The sequence below is a fragment of the Thermobia domestica genome, chromosome 11 (genome assembly GCF_964235325.1).
Source record: "Thermobia domestica chromosome 11, izTheDome1.hap1.1, whole genome shotgun sequence".
Lineage (NCBI taxonomy): Eukaryota > Metazoa > Arthropoda > Insecta > Zygentoma > Lepismatidae > Thermobia > Thermobia domestica.
In genome coordinates, this window is record NC_137464.1 from 251,037,426 (window position 1) to 251,050,932 (window position 13,507).

At 34.2% G+C, this 13,507-nt stretch overlaps 1 protein-coding gene across 1 annotated transcript; it reads right to left on the reverse strand.

The window, feature by feature from the left end:
• Positions 1–1,088, reverse strand: LOC145665523 (uncharacterized). Its single transcript, XM_081732829.1, has 2 exons — positions 993–1,088; positions 1–771 (listed from the first exon to the last, which is right to left on the reverse strand). Exons 1-2 carry the CDS (start codon positions 1,086–1,088, stop codon positions 1–3), a joined length of 867 nt encoding a protein of 288 aa, XP_081588955.1.
• Positions 1,089–13,507: the final 12,419 nt, after the last annotated feature.

Genomic DNA, 13,507 nt, shown 5'->3' on the forward strand with positions numbered 1-13,507 from the left:
CTATACCTTCCGCCAAATTCCCTGGTTAAAGTGATAGTTGCACCCTGAGTTCTGAGCAGCGGGGAATACAGCCTTCGGAGCATTCACAGCTACTGCTTCGAAGTCGATATTCAGCAATTTTGGGTTAGCTCCACACCATGATTTTACGAATGAAAACAGATGTCTGTACGTGACGTTACGTTTGTCGGGCAGCAATGCATAAAGAACGGGCACGGCCGATGTACTGCTATGTATACTTCCAATATCAGCATGTAAGGTATTATACAGTTGTGCAAAATGTTTACAGAAACTCTTAAAAGTTCCATCCAAGAACCATTCCTCACTGTTTTTCAGAGTTCGTCTTAAACCCCCATAACCGAAACACAAAATCCTTTTGTCTTCTTCTAATCTGTCGTACTGCAAGAATAAGGATCCATCCTCAAATAGAATATCGTCAGGGAAGGAGATGTTGCTAGGCGTTGGTGTGTCATGTTTCAAGCCGAAAGCTTTTCTCCTTGCTTTGTTCAAATAGCCTTTCTTGTCTCTGTACATTGGAATTTTTGTCACCAAATCTAAACCTTGGTTTACTGGTACTGTCATTTCGTCTTTGAAGATCTGACTTACAGGTGTAAATATTTCTTCCTCTGCTCTATTCTTGCAATTTAAGAGTCGTTTTCTTATCTCGCAAGCAGCGACATTTGGCATACATGTGTGATTTCTCTCTACAACTGCTATTTCCTTCACCAACTTCGCTTTGCCAGGACAGTTCGAAGTCCTTCTCTTCACACACAACTGAAAGAAAGATGCAGATTTGATTAATTACGTTTTACTTCATAAATGTAAATAATAATAATAATAATAATAATAATAATAATAATAATGCATATGGATTTGATTAATAAAGTTTTCCAAAATAAATGTAATTACACCTTTCAGGCATACTATACATTCTCAAGCCTTCTGTTTACAACTTTCAAAATTGGCTTATGGAAATATTAACGATTTTCACTTACCCATGTTGTAGAATCTATATTCTTCCTCTGGAAATGATACTGATATCCTTCATGCATTAACAGTTCTTTGCCCATAGCGGTCCCTGTGAACTCCATTGCAGATCAACGTGGTACTGTAATCCCAGTATCATGTTTTGGCCTTTTATAGTTTTCTTCATCCCAACCCCCAGCATCTAGGCCACGGAATCAGGTGTGCACACCTGGCCTCTGGGAACGTCGAGGTGACAAGGCTTTCACCCCCACCCCCCAAGGCACGAAGCCAGGTGTCCGCACTTGACAGCTGGTAGCGTGGGGATGAGCACGATGAGATTCGAAGATAAAAATACCGTGGGGATGTGCACGAAAATCCGACTATTCCGATCAGCACGCGTCCCGATGAATACCTAATCGTCTCCAAAAGCTGTTTTTAAGAGTTCATAAGTCTTCGAAGCAGATTTTCCAGTTTTAAAACAAAGGCGTTGTTTCGATTTTTCATCCATTTTGCGCACAAGACACACACACATTACCCGGGTTCGATTCCCGGCGGGAGCTTATATGGTTCGGATTCGACGTTAATCAGTAGGCCCACGTCTCATATAGCCTCGCCGCTGAATGGGACGTTAAGTTCAAAATCAAATCAAATCAAGACACACACACGCCAGCACTCAAGTGGTTGCTACGCCGTACTGAGTAAAAATATCTCGGTGCATGTTTCAACATGTCTCAAGGACACACGAAGCCTCCGCTTCCATGCTAACGGGCGATTATGTCTACTCTTCCTGAGCAGTGTTGCCAACTGTCTTAAAACTTTCCAATCACACCACGTATACCTCCTGTCTATGGTAACCTCAAGAGTGTTAACATTGTTTGTTTCATTATTAAAGGGATCATTTTTTTGAGTACAGAACCCAACTCCATGTATTTATATGGTCTAAAATTTTCTTCCAAAACTCCAAGAAAATCGATGATTCAAACTTGGAAAAAATAACTAATCAGCCCATTTACTTCTGATATCTTATCATAATGCAAATTGGAATGCCTTTGTGTATTTTGTGAATCATTCATTACTTCTGGTAGCTTTTCTGCGATAGGCTTCACTGTCTCAATTTGTGCATACTCCATCTTGTTTCACAAAGTCCATGAAAGGATCACCTTCAACAATCTATACTAATAATATATGTGGGCTTAAAAAAAGTAGCAATACAAAAGTTACTGAGTTCTTGTATTATGAATGTTCACAGTTGGTAACTTTATTCTGGTTACCAAAAGGTGTTGAAAAGATTGATAAATTTATATATTTAAATTTATTTATTTTTTTGTTTAATTTAATCTCAATAGAAGTTGTGAAAAATTAAAAGTAAAGATAATTTTTATCATCCCTCCCTTCCAAAGATCTGGCCCCTGAGATTTGCCAAGATTGCCCCACCTCGCTTATGGGTAGTCCTGATGATATGCCTCTTTTGCGGCTAAGCGGTTAGCGTACGCGCCTTTGGCGTAGGAGATCAGGGTTTGATTTCTGACGGGGACTCATGTAGTTCGGATCCCACGTTAAGCTATAGGTCCACATATCATAAAGCCTCGCTGCTGTGAGGGACGCTAAACTCAAAATCTAATGAATGATATTCCTAGATTCAACACTGGCTACACATTTAAACATAACAGAAACTGTAATTTGAAACCGTATTTAGTGAGTCTCTAAGCACTAAACGATTGCCTCGAGTAGTTAAATTCAATTGAACAAACTTGATTATGACGTCAACAGCCGATAGCGTAGTAATCCGATAACGTGCTTGATGTCTGTATGTATTTCGTGAATAAATATAATGAATATGTTTGTTATAATGCAGTTACCTGGAATCCCTTAGCTTATGACTAGATTTTGTATCAATCTACACGATTACGAGAAAAGATAAACCAGCTATAATTCATGGACATCATGGCAAACAACACCAAAATCGACTTGTGGTAAACGACACCGTGGCAAATCGCACTTAAACGCTAATATGCACCAGCATGGGCGACAGTGCGGCCCTGGCTCACGAAAATGTATTAAATTCCTTAAGATTTTCTTAATACAAATTTAAAAAATGCCAAACGTAATACAACAACCAGGGAGATGGCCCCCCTTGAAAATTTTCTTCGGGTGCCCATGTGTACAAGTATACATTACAAAATAAACATGAATAGTACAGCACAGTACTTTTAATCAAGCATTCTGTTCAATCTGGCAGTGTAAAGTATCTCTATACCGAGATGTAAGTGTACACTACAGTAAGACTTACAGTATTTTCAAATTCAATTGACTGTTCTAGAATTCGTTCATTGCTTTAGATATCCATTTAAAGGGAAGTTCGTAAGACCAACAGATGAGTGTATTTACAAACATGAAAATCACTTTTTAAAAATGTATTTGAGGAAATAAACTTCAGTTTAATTTCTTGTTCAAATCATTTATTCTTCTGTTCTTTTGGACAACTGTAAATGTACATGTCTCTGTTTTGATATCTTCCGGCAATACAAGCGTTTATCGTATTTTGTCGTGTTTCCTTCAAACAGGTCAGTGCTGCACTCTTGTGAAAGGAATTGTTATTTTGTTCCTAGGGATAAAAACCACCACAAAATGGCCTATCGTAACTGTTGTGGGTAGACATTTTCTGACGGTCCATTCAGAGCATTATTTTTTTCTTTATTTCTTTTCTTTTTTCTTCTAAAAATATCAAACCGCCAGCTCTATTCTCGTATCCTATATACACTCACAGAAAAGGACAAAACTGCACGCAACAGGTTTTATAACGATTTTCTTTTGTTTGATGGGAGGAACGCAGAAAGGAAATAAAAAGAAAGAAAGAAATTATATATTAATTTTTGAAAAGTTTGTTCGGTTCGAAAACGTTAAAAACACGCGAATCTGAAAGCCAATAAGACAACAAGAATTTATGTACAAACTAAACACACAAGTCGAAATAAATAACGAAATGTAAACATCAATTAGCGAGTATTTACTTACGTATTAAAGACAATTGTTTATTAGATTTCTTAACTACGTCATAAGTACATAAGGAAACTTTTATAAAACGATTTCGTCAATGCCAGACTTGCAAACCATGCCATAATTTACCGTGAGATATGATAATTTTAGCCTTAATGCTATATATACGATAATACCCTTGCGATAATAGATGAATATACGATAATTTTAGAACGCACTTTTTTTTTTTTTTTTTTTTGCAGTTATTAAATGTACAAATAAATAAATATATATATAAAACTGCTAGTTGCCGGCTAATTCTATTTTAGGCGTGCTGTGTTTCGTACGTAACAGAGTCAAAGTAATTAACTGAAGGTTAAACATTTGAAAGTTAGGGCCTAAACGTGGTCATTTTTTAATCAGTTGTGTGGAGCCTATCAACGTTTTATGACCACATTTTTCTAGCTTAGTTCCATACATAACTATATTAGATCTCCTGGTGGTGTACCAACAATTCTAATTTCCTTTGTTTGCTCTTTCAGGGGAATGGACACTCACTAAAGGATCGGAGCCAAAAACATTTTTATTCTATGACAATGGAGCGGAAGCTGAATCTAGACTTATCATTTTTGGGACAGAAAATTGGCTCATGGAATTATTCAGCAGTGTAACTTTTATATGGCTCCTAAAAACTTCACCCAAGTGTATGTAATCCGAGTGCCGACAGGACAAACGTCCATCACAACAGTGTATGCTCTGATGGAATGAAAAACTCAAGCTTCGTACGAGGAACTGTTTTGAGCCGTAAATCAACGATGCAACAAACTGTCTCTTTTCCCTGATCCTGAAAACGTTGTCATGGATTTTGAAATAGCAGCAATGAATGCAATCAAGACAACGTTCGGTGATTCCATTCGTGTACAAGGTTGTTTCTTCCACTTAGCTCAGTCTACGTGGAGGAAAATTCAAGAACTTGAGCTTACAAATCTCTACAAACAGGATGAGGAATTTCGTATATTTTGTGGAAAATTGAACGGCCTTGCTTTTCTTCCAATACAAGATGTACGTCAGTGGATTACTTCGACCAGACCTACGTTTCCGGTACATACCGGCGTGTTCGGGCCTTTGGAAGAAACGACGATAACATCCGTCTGAGAAATGTGCGCCCTATTTTCCCTCCAGAAGTATGGAATGTTCACGACGTCACACTAAATAACGAACCGAGAACAAACAACATGTGCGAGTCCTGGAATAACAAGTTCAAACATCTGGTTAGAGTCTCTCATCCGTCAATCTGGAAATTAATCCAATGCATTCAGCAGGATGAAGCCATAGTCTCGACACTGCTTTTGCAGATTGCTGTAGGGGAGCGTCCAGCCAAGAAGACGAAGCGGATCTATGAGCATTTGCAGAAAAGACTTCAAAATTTGTGCTTGGCCTACAATGCTGGAACAAAGAGCATGCAAGAATTTTTGCATGCTGTTTCATTTAATGTTGTGCACAACAAAAGTTAAAGATGTAAAGAAAAGGTGCAATGTTTTACAATTGGGATTATTGTGAACCATATATTATTGCAAATCATGTGTTATTGAAATTCATTTATTGATTTGTTAATTTTTCTTGCGTAAGTGTGGATTTAAGTTTTCTTAGTTAAGAGTTCAATAATTTCCATTTTGACTTGCTTTGAATACCTAACGAAGCTACCAATATTACTTTTACTGGTGTTTGTACATTTGTCCCTGGTTTCATTATTCGTGCTGATACAGTTCTAGTCATTAACATGTGATCGTAAATATCTATTATATCCAGAGTTTTTTCTACTTTTTTTCTCTGTACTTCAATTTCCATGGTTCGAATCAGCTGTTACTGTTTGCACTTGAAAGTAAAATACAAACCCATTAGGGGATAATTTTGACTTGTTTTGAATATCTAATGAAGCTGCCAATATTATCTTTTACTGTGTTTGTACATTCGTCGCTGATTTCATTATTCGTGCTGATACAGTTCCAGCCATTAACGTGTGAACGTAAATATCTATTATATCCAGAGTATTTTCTATTTTTTTCTCTGTACTTAAATTTCCATTTTTCGAATCAGCTGTTACTGTTTGCACTTGAAAGTAAAATATAAACCCAGTGCAGTGAACATAGTGCAGTCTTCAGCAACTCAAAGAAGATATAATTTTCCATAAATTACAGAACACTTCTCAAATCAGTCCATCAATTCCAAAGTTATAGGCAAATAAATTTTACAGAAGAGAAAAAAAAATTGTCGCTGACTACATTTGTCACTGGTTTGATTCGTCGCGCTGGAACAGTTCTAGTTAATAACATGTAAATTTAAATATCTATTACATTCAGAGTATTTTCTCACATTTTCTGTACTTCTATTATAAATGGTGCCAAAATTTCCGTTTGCTTCGTTTCTTGGTGCCAAAATTACCGTGTCAAAACTACTGGTTCCAAAATTTCCGGTGCCAAAATTACCGCGCCCCAGGCTTCTAGACCACACCGCTATTCTGTCTGATAAAAACTAAATGAAGTAGTAATAAAATAATTACTTATATTTCCAATGTGAATATGGTAATATTACAGTGTACAAACATAATCATATAGTATGTAGGATAGGAAGTAAAAGAATATGTCACTTAACACGAAAGACACAGACGAAGAAAGTACCGGTACTCTTCCAAATACTGATAACCTGGAGAACCAGTTTACAGAATTAGAAAACTCATGTTTCTTTCCTCGCGTGTATCATTTTGTTTTCGCGAGTTGTCTGCTTATTCTTACAGAAGTATATTGCAAAATCCTCACTTTTTTCTAATACTTTATTTTATTACCCTTGGTTCTCACATATCAGACTTCTCCATTGTACATTTTCAGCACATGTAGCTCCAATAGTGTGCAACACTGTACCACTACACTTCACTGTTATGTTTAGTGATAATAGTGCATTTTAAATAGGTGGACACTTGTATATGATGCTATTTATAACAAAATATTTTTATGCTGAGTTGGCATTACTGCTTCACCTATCGCAACATTGTTTGTGGTTTTTGGTAGGGTATTTCGTTCTCATTATATTGTGCAACTTTTGTTTTGATTGCTTTAACAGTTTTCAAGATATTTACTTTAAATGTACATAATTCCATGATATAATTCTTTGGATATTCAAATTTTGAATCCTGTAGCTCCTACTCTGGTTCATAGCACCTTAAATTTTGCTCATGTCCGTTTCTCCTGATGCTCTATCAGATGTGCTATGTTTCAATCAGATTTTAGCGACAACTTGTGGGATCCTCCCGTGTCAGCCACAGAATTAGCCCACTATCAAAAAAAATCATGGTAGTAGTTTCTGTGTTGTAGCATAGAAGTGCTTATCGAAGATTAGGTATAAACTACTGTACTTTTTTGTTTCTGAACTATGCTGACAACCAGATTTTGTAGTAGCTTAAGTCCCTTCCTATTAAATTTAGTACAAAAGTTATGGACTGCTTTCTAATCTTGATTGACAAGTTTCCTATTCTGGATTAGCTTTTTTTTTTCCTTCTTCAGCAAAACATGTTTTCAGTAGAACCATAAGTTTATTTTATTTTATTTTATTACTTTTTCTGCAACAATACTGTTTTGATTCACTAAATAGTGTTAGGAGTTATGTAATGATTCATAGATTATTTGAGAGAGTTATGTGATGATTCTCTAAATAACCATATTTTGAATATTAATATTAATCTCTAGATTTGACATCACTGGTAGTATAGCGCTAAAATCTTACCATGTTGTTTAATTCGAATCGAGTTTAACTTGTTGAAGAATTAAATTCAAAGTGATATATATTTATTGGATCATAAATCATCCTTGACAAAACAAAAGCTTACAATTACAGCAGACATATTCAAAAGAATATGCATTAAGGTTCATGTAAAGGGACAAGTTTTGCCGACAGGTGTCACTACAGTTTTCGTATCTCTTCCATGTATTTTTTTTTTTTAACCTTTCACGAAAATTTACAATTTCTCTTACAAATTTCAACCTAGAGACTTAAAATTTTTAGAGAAGGAACTTCATAACCTATTAAAGGGAACAACCTGTGCCGATTTTTTTATTTAGAATTTTCTACATTGTTGAAACAATTCCATTGTTAAAGGTTTGGGTATCCATTTCAACAATGAAGAAAATTCTAAATAAAAAATCGACACGGATTGTTCCCTTTAATAGGTTATGAAGTTCCTTTTCTAAGCATTTGAAGTCTTTAGCTTGAAATTTGAAAAAAAAAAAACGTAAATTTTCGTGAAAGGCAAATAAATACATGGGGGAGATACGAAGGCTGTAGTGCCATCTATCGGCAAAACTTGTCCCTTTAAACCAACCTTAAGCACACTCTTTGTCTGTTATTTCAATATTATTAATTTAACTAATTGGCAATTACTCTTTAGAACAAATATTTGAGTGTACTGATTACAGGTAGGTCTGTCGAGAGACCTTCTTGAGAACTATTGAAAATACATTCTCTTGCACAAAACAAATTCAATTATAATAAAAGGTAAACTTATAAATGAAACGTTTAAATCAGCGAAGAATCAGTAATTTGTCTTTTCTTCGTTGTTGTCTTGTTCCGTTCTGTCCCTATCATTTTCTCTACTGCCATTTTTTGGGAAGTATTTATACAAGATCTAAACACCTTCATACTGGCATACAATTTAAAAACAACTAGCACTACACAATTCTATATGGAGTATTTTGAGGTTATTTACTACTTACTAGTTCCTATTTCTTTTTAAAATCAATACTGTTTATAGGTCTTGAAATTGAGTTCTAGTAGAAGCATGTACAAAAGTTTTGTAAGTTTCTAAACTGCAATAAAAGTTTTTAAATATTTCAAAGAATTGTAAAATGATGTTAACGTTAGTTAACACAACACATATATACTTCCTGTATTTTCTTCATAGCTTAAACAAGCGTAGAATTCAAAGGGTATTTGAATAGAAATTTTGATTTTAAAAAATCTACAAATGTTTTGCAAGATGTTTGCACCAATATTCAATCCTTATTAATATACTTGTGCTCTATTATAATACAATGAGCCACTATACAATTTGGAGATAATGTAAACTCATTATTATTCCCAAAAAACTTACTTTCTATATAATGAAAACAGCTTGAACATAAGTAAAATTGTTAATATTAACTACAAGCAATAAGATCTCTTAAGTTTAAACAAAATTGTGATTGGTTGTAAAATGATGGTATGAGTTACAAGATCATATTGTTAATTTAAAACATTAGAATAAGGAAAATACGATAAAGTTTAGCCTTTGAATTCCTTTCTTCCGGATATTATTTTAGATTTAAATATAGCCATTTTAATGTCTAGTATATTTTGTCATGGTATTACAAAGATTCTACAGAGTAATATATATATATATATATCACAATTTCCAACATAATTTAATTGGATATTATCTTGTTTTGTTTGTAGATATGGTTAAGCGGAAAAGTAAACGATGAATCCTTGCAAAAGCTACAACTGCAATTTATCCTCATTGATCTAAATACAATTATCGATCTCATAACCATTGGAGGCTTATATTACAATTTACTGGAATTTGATATTTGTAGATGTAAAATCAACATATTTCATGAATAATACCAGATGTGCGAATCTGTGGGAATCCTGTGGCTCTGCTTTCTCTAAAGTCATTTAGATGTAGAAATACTTCGTCATAATATCTAAAAATAAAATTTAATCGTTGAGTTCGAAAACTGGTCATCTCCATAGAAGCTAATTTGAGAGGAGTGAAAAATAAAACTAAATGAGTCAATATGCATTTGATATATAGGACAGTTTTCATTTTCGGACCGTAGAACTGACATTTTTCTTCTTTCCAAAAATGCAAATAACCCTATATGTCAGATGCATATTGATTAATTTAGTTTTGATTGTCATTCACCTCAAATTAGCTTCAATGGAGATGACCGGTTTTCGAACTCAATGATTCAATTATGTATATATTATTTAAAGTTTTGCTGATGTTTATTTTAGTTCTTGTCTTGATATGTACTTCTTTAAACCTTAAACATAGAAATTACCGTTTAGTAGTTTCTGAACAACTTCCTGGAATTTCATTTTCTTGTTTTCTAAACTACTAACAATGGCTTTAAATGCGAGGGTAGTAACAAAAGTAAAAAAGAACACACAAAAAGATTTGGGAAAACTACATTTATTCTCAACATAGTCTCCTTTTGGCTCTATATACTTTTCCCAGCGATGTTCAATAGCTTCGATACCCTGTTTATAGTGTGAACAGTCGAGCACCTCAAAATAACTATTAGCTGCAGACTCCAATTCTTCATTATTGACAAATCTTTTAGCAGTGAACTATATTTTCAAGTTTAGAAACAGATAATAACCCAAGAGGGCTAAATTTGGCGAATACGGTGCGTGAGGAAGCAATTCAAAGTTTAACTAATTGATTTTGGGAGATTGTGATAATGGATGTGTAAACTAATGCATTGTCTTCATGAAACAACACATTCTTTTTCGGCACATGACAAAATTTTCAGTCAGTATGCGATGTACAGTACTTCTTAAAATGTCCTATGTCTGCTAGCTCTCAAAATTTCAGTCGACGGTCATCCAATACCATTTTCTAGATTTTCTTCACCATATTTGGCGTGGTCACCTCATTTGGTATACCTAGGGTTGCCATATGTCCGTATTTTGTACGGACTGTTTGTATTTTTAGGTCCTTGTCCGTATCGCACAAAGCTTGAAATAGGAAAATGTCCGTATTTGGCAGTTTCTGGAGCTGCCCGAAAATTCCCGAGTTGTGAATCGCTAAAATCTTGGGCGAAATTAGTTTTTTTATTATTATTGATGTTGATGGCAATCCTATTACTGTGACAGATCATTACCTCCGTATAATAATAAGTTATTTTGATTGATTGATTTTGAGTTTTACGTCCCGTTCAGCAGCGAGGCTATATGAGACGTGGACCTACTGATTAAAGTGGAATCCGAACCACATGAGCTCCCGCCGGGAATCGAACCCGGGTCTCCCGCGTCAAACATGTTATTTTGAAAAACTATACTACGGTCTAATTATATAATAGTTTGTTTTACTTTTGATACAATGTTTGTTAGTTTTTAGTTTTCTTTTAATTTTGGTACTCCTGGTGTGATAAAGGAAAATACCGAAGTTACTAATGAGTTGAGTTGATTTTAAGTTTAACGTCTCTTTCAACAGCGAACGGACCAACTGATTAACGTGGAATCCAAACCACATAATCTCCCGCTGGGAATAGAACCCGCGTCTCCGACGCCAGAGCTGTGTACGGTAACCGCTTAGCACGAAAGAGCTCCCTGAAGTTACTAAATTAATGTAAAAGAATTATGTTTTCATCATACAACTTATATTTTAATTACTATTAATAACGTAGGTTATCTTTAAGAAAAGTCTCATTTTTCATTCCAGGATTCTTTTGGTTAATATACATAACCTAATGGCATGATTTATTATATGTGTGTTAATGAAAAAAATATATAAAACATGCTAGTTTCCAATAGTGTTTTAAGTATTACAGTAAACAATTGTGTGGCAGCCTTAAATGGTGATTTTTAGGAATTTTCAAAATATTTATTCTGTTTGGCCACTGTATTTTCGATGGGTCGTCATGTTAAGGCTTGTCCTTATTTTGGACCAAAAAAATTATGGTATACTACAGCCATGCTCGTCTTCTTAGCTCGTGCAGCCTCGTTTAAATTCTGCCACACAATATTTTATTGTTGTAAACGAAGAAGCAGACTCAGCCAGAATAGAATCTAATTCGGCTTTGATGTTGGTTGGACTTAGGCCTATCAAATGAAGGTATTGTATCACATAATGATGATCTATTTTTTTATGTTTACAAATTCACTGAGAGCGTTCAATATTGATGGCTGCCAAACAAATACTAAAAGAAGTAGCATCTTTAAACTTCAAACTTAAGATTTATAAGATTGGTACCTTCAGCCATAGTTATGTTTTTCAAACAACAGTAACCCTTCTATACGTCAGGTCGGATACTTCTGGGACTATGAACATGCATAAAATTTTAAAAACATGAATATTTCCAATCAGATATATAAATAAAAAAAATGAAAATTGAATTAGTTTAACTCAAGATTCTGAAGCAACAATGATGACATTGTAACAATTATGGTATTGTAACAATATCAGTGTCAAACAATTTAAAATTAATTATGATTTAGTGTATTTACTGCTTCAGAATCTCGAGTTAATCGATTTTTAGTTTTTACTTTCGAGCAACAATAGGAGAGAAAAGGGATGTTCTTCGTGGGAAAAAATCGAATTCGAAATATCAATGAATTTAGATGCATCATGGCGCTTACATATCGAAAATATAATTGCTTGAATATCTATCAATCCGTTCGTTCGTCTCAATGTAGGTATACTCGCCTTCAGACTATAAATATTCAAGATATAAAATCAAAATTTTAAAATTGAGGCTTTTATAATTTCCTTGAGAGATTCCAATTATCTTTCAATCACCTAATATAAAGGTACTTTACTAAAGGTACCATTGAGATTTTCTCGTAAACGGTTCTAACGATTTTATTTATATTCCATACATCAATATTTATTTAACACCTTGTTATAAATCATTTTCCTGGAATAATTTGTTGTTGGGGTATATCAAGATTTAGTGTGAATAAATTCAAGAGATTTCCTCCTTCTTACTTCTATCTTCCTTTATTTATGTGCTCATAGTTCTTTGTTTCTATTTCCAACCAGAGATTTCCTCCTTACTTCTATCTTCCTTTATTTATATACTCATAGTTTTTGTTTCTATTTCCAACCAGAGATTTTCTCCTTTTTACTTCTATCTATCTTTCTTTATGTGCTGACACTTCCTTGTTTCTATTTCCAACCAGAGATTTCCTCCTTCTTACTTCTATCTTCCTTTATTTATGTGCTCATAGTTCTTTGTTTCTATTTCCAACCAGAGATTTCCTCCTTACTTCTATCTTCCTTTATTTATATACTCATAGTTTCTGTTTCTATTTCCAACCAGAGATTTTCTCCTTTTTACTTCTATCTATCTTTCTTTATGTGCTGACACTTCCTTGTTTCTATTTCCAACCAGAGATTTCCTCCTTCTTACTTCTATCTTCCTTTATTTATGTGCTCATAATTCTTTGTTTCTATTTCCAACCAGGGATTTCCTCCTTCTTACTTTTATCTTTCTTTGTTTATGTGCTCATAATCCTTTGTTTCTATTTCCAACCAGAGATTTTCTCCTTTTTACTTCTATCTATCTTTCTTTATGTGCTGACACTTCCTTGTTTCTATTTCCAACCATAGATTTCCTCCTTCTTACTTCTATCTTCCTTTATTTATGTGCTCATAGTTCTTTGTTTCTATTTCCAACCAGGGATTTCCTCCTTCTTACTTTTATCTTTCTTTGTTTATGTGCTCATAATTCTTTGTTTCTATTTCCAACTAGAGATTTCCTCCTTCTTGCTTCTATCTTTCTTTATTTATGTGCTCATAGCTCTTTGTTCT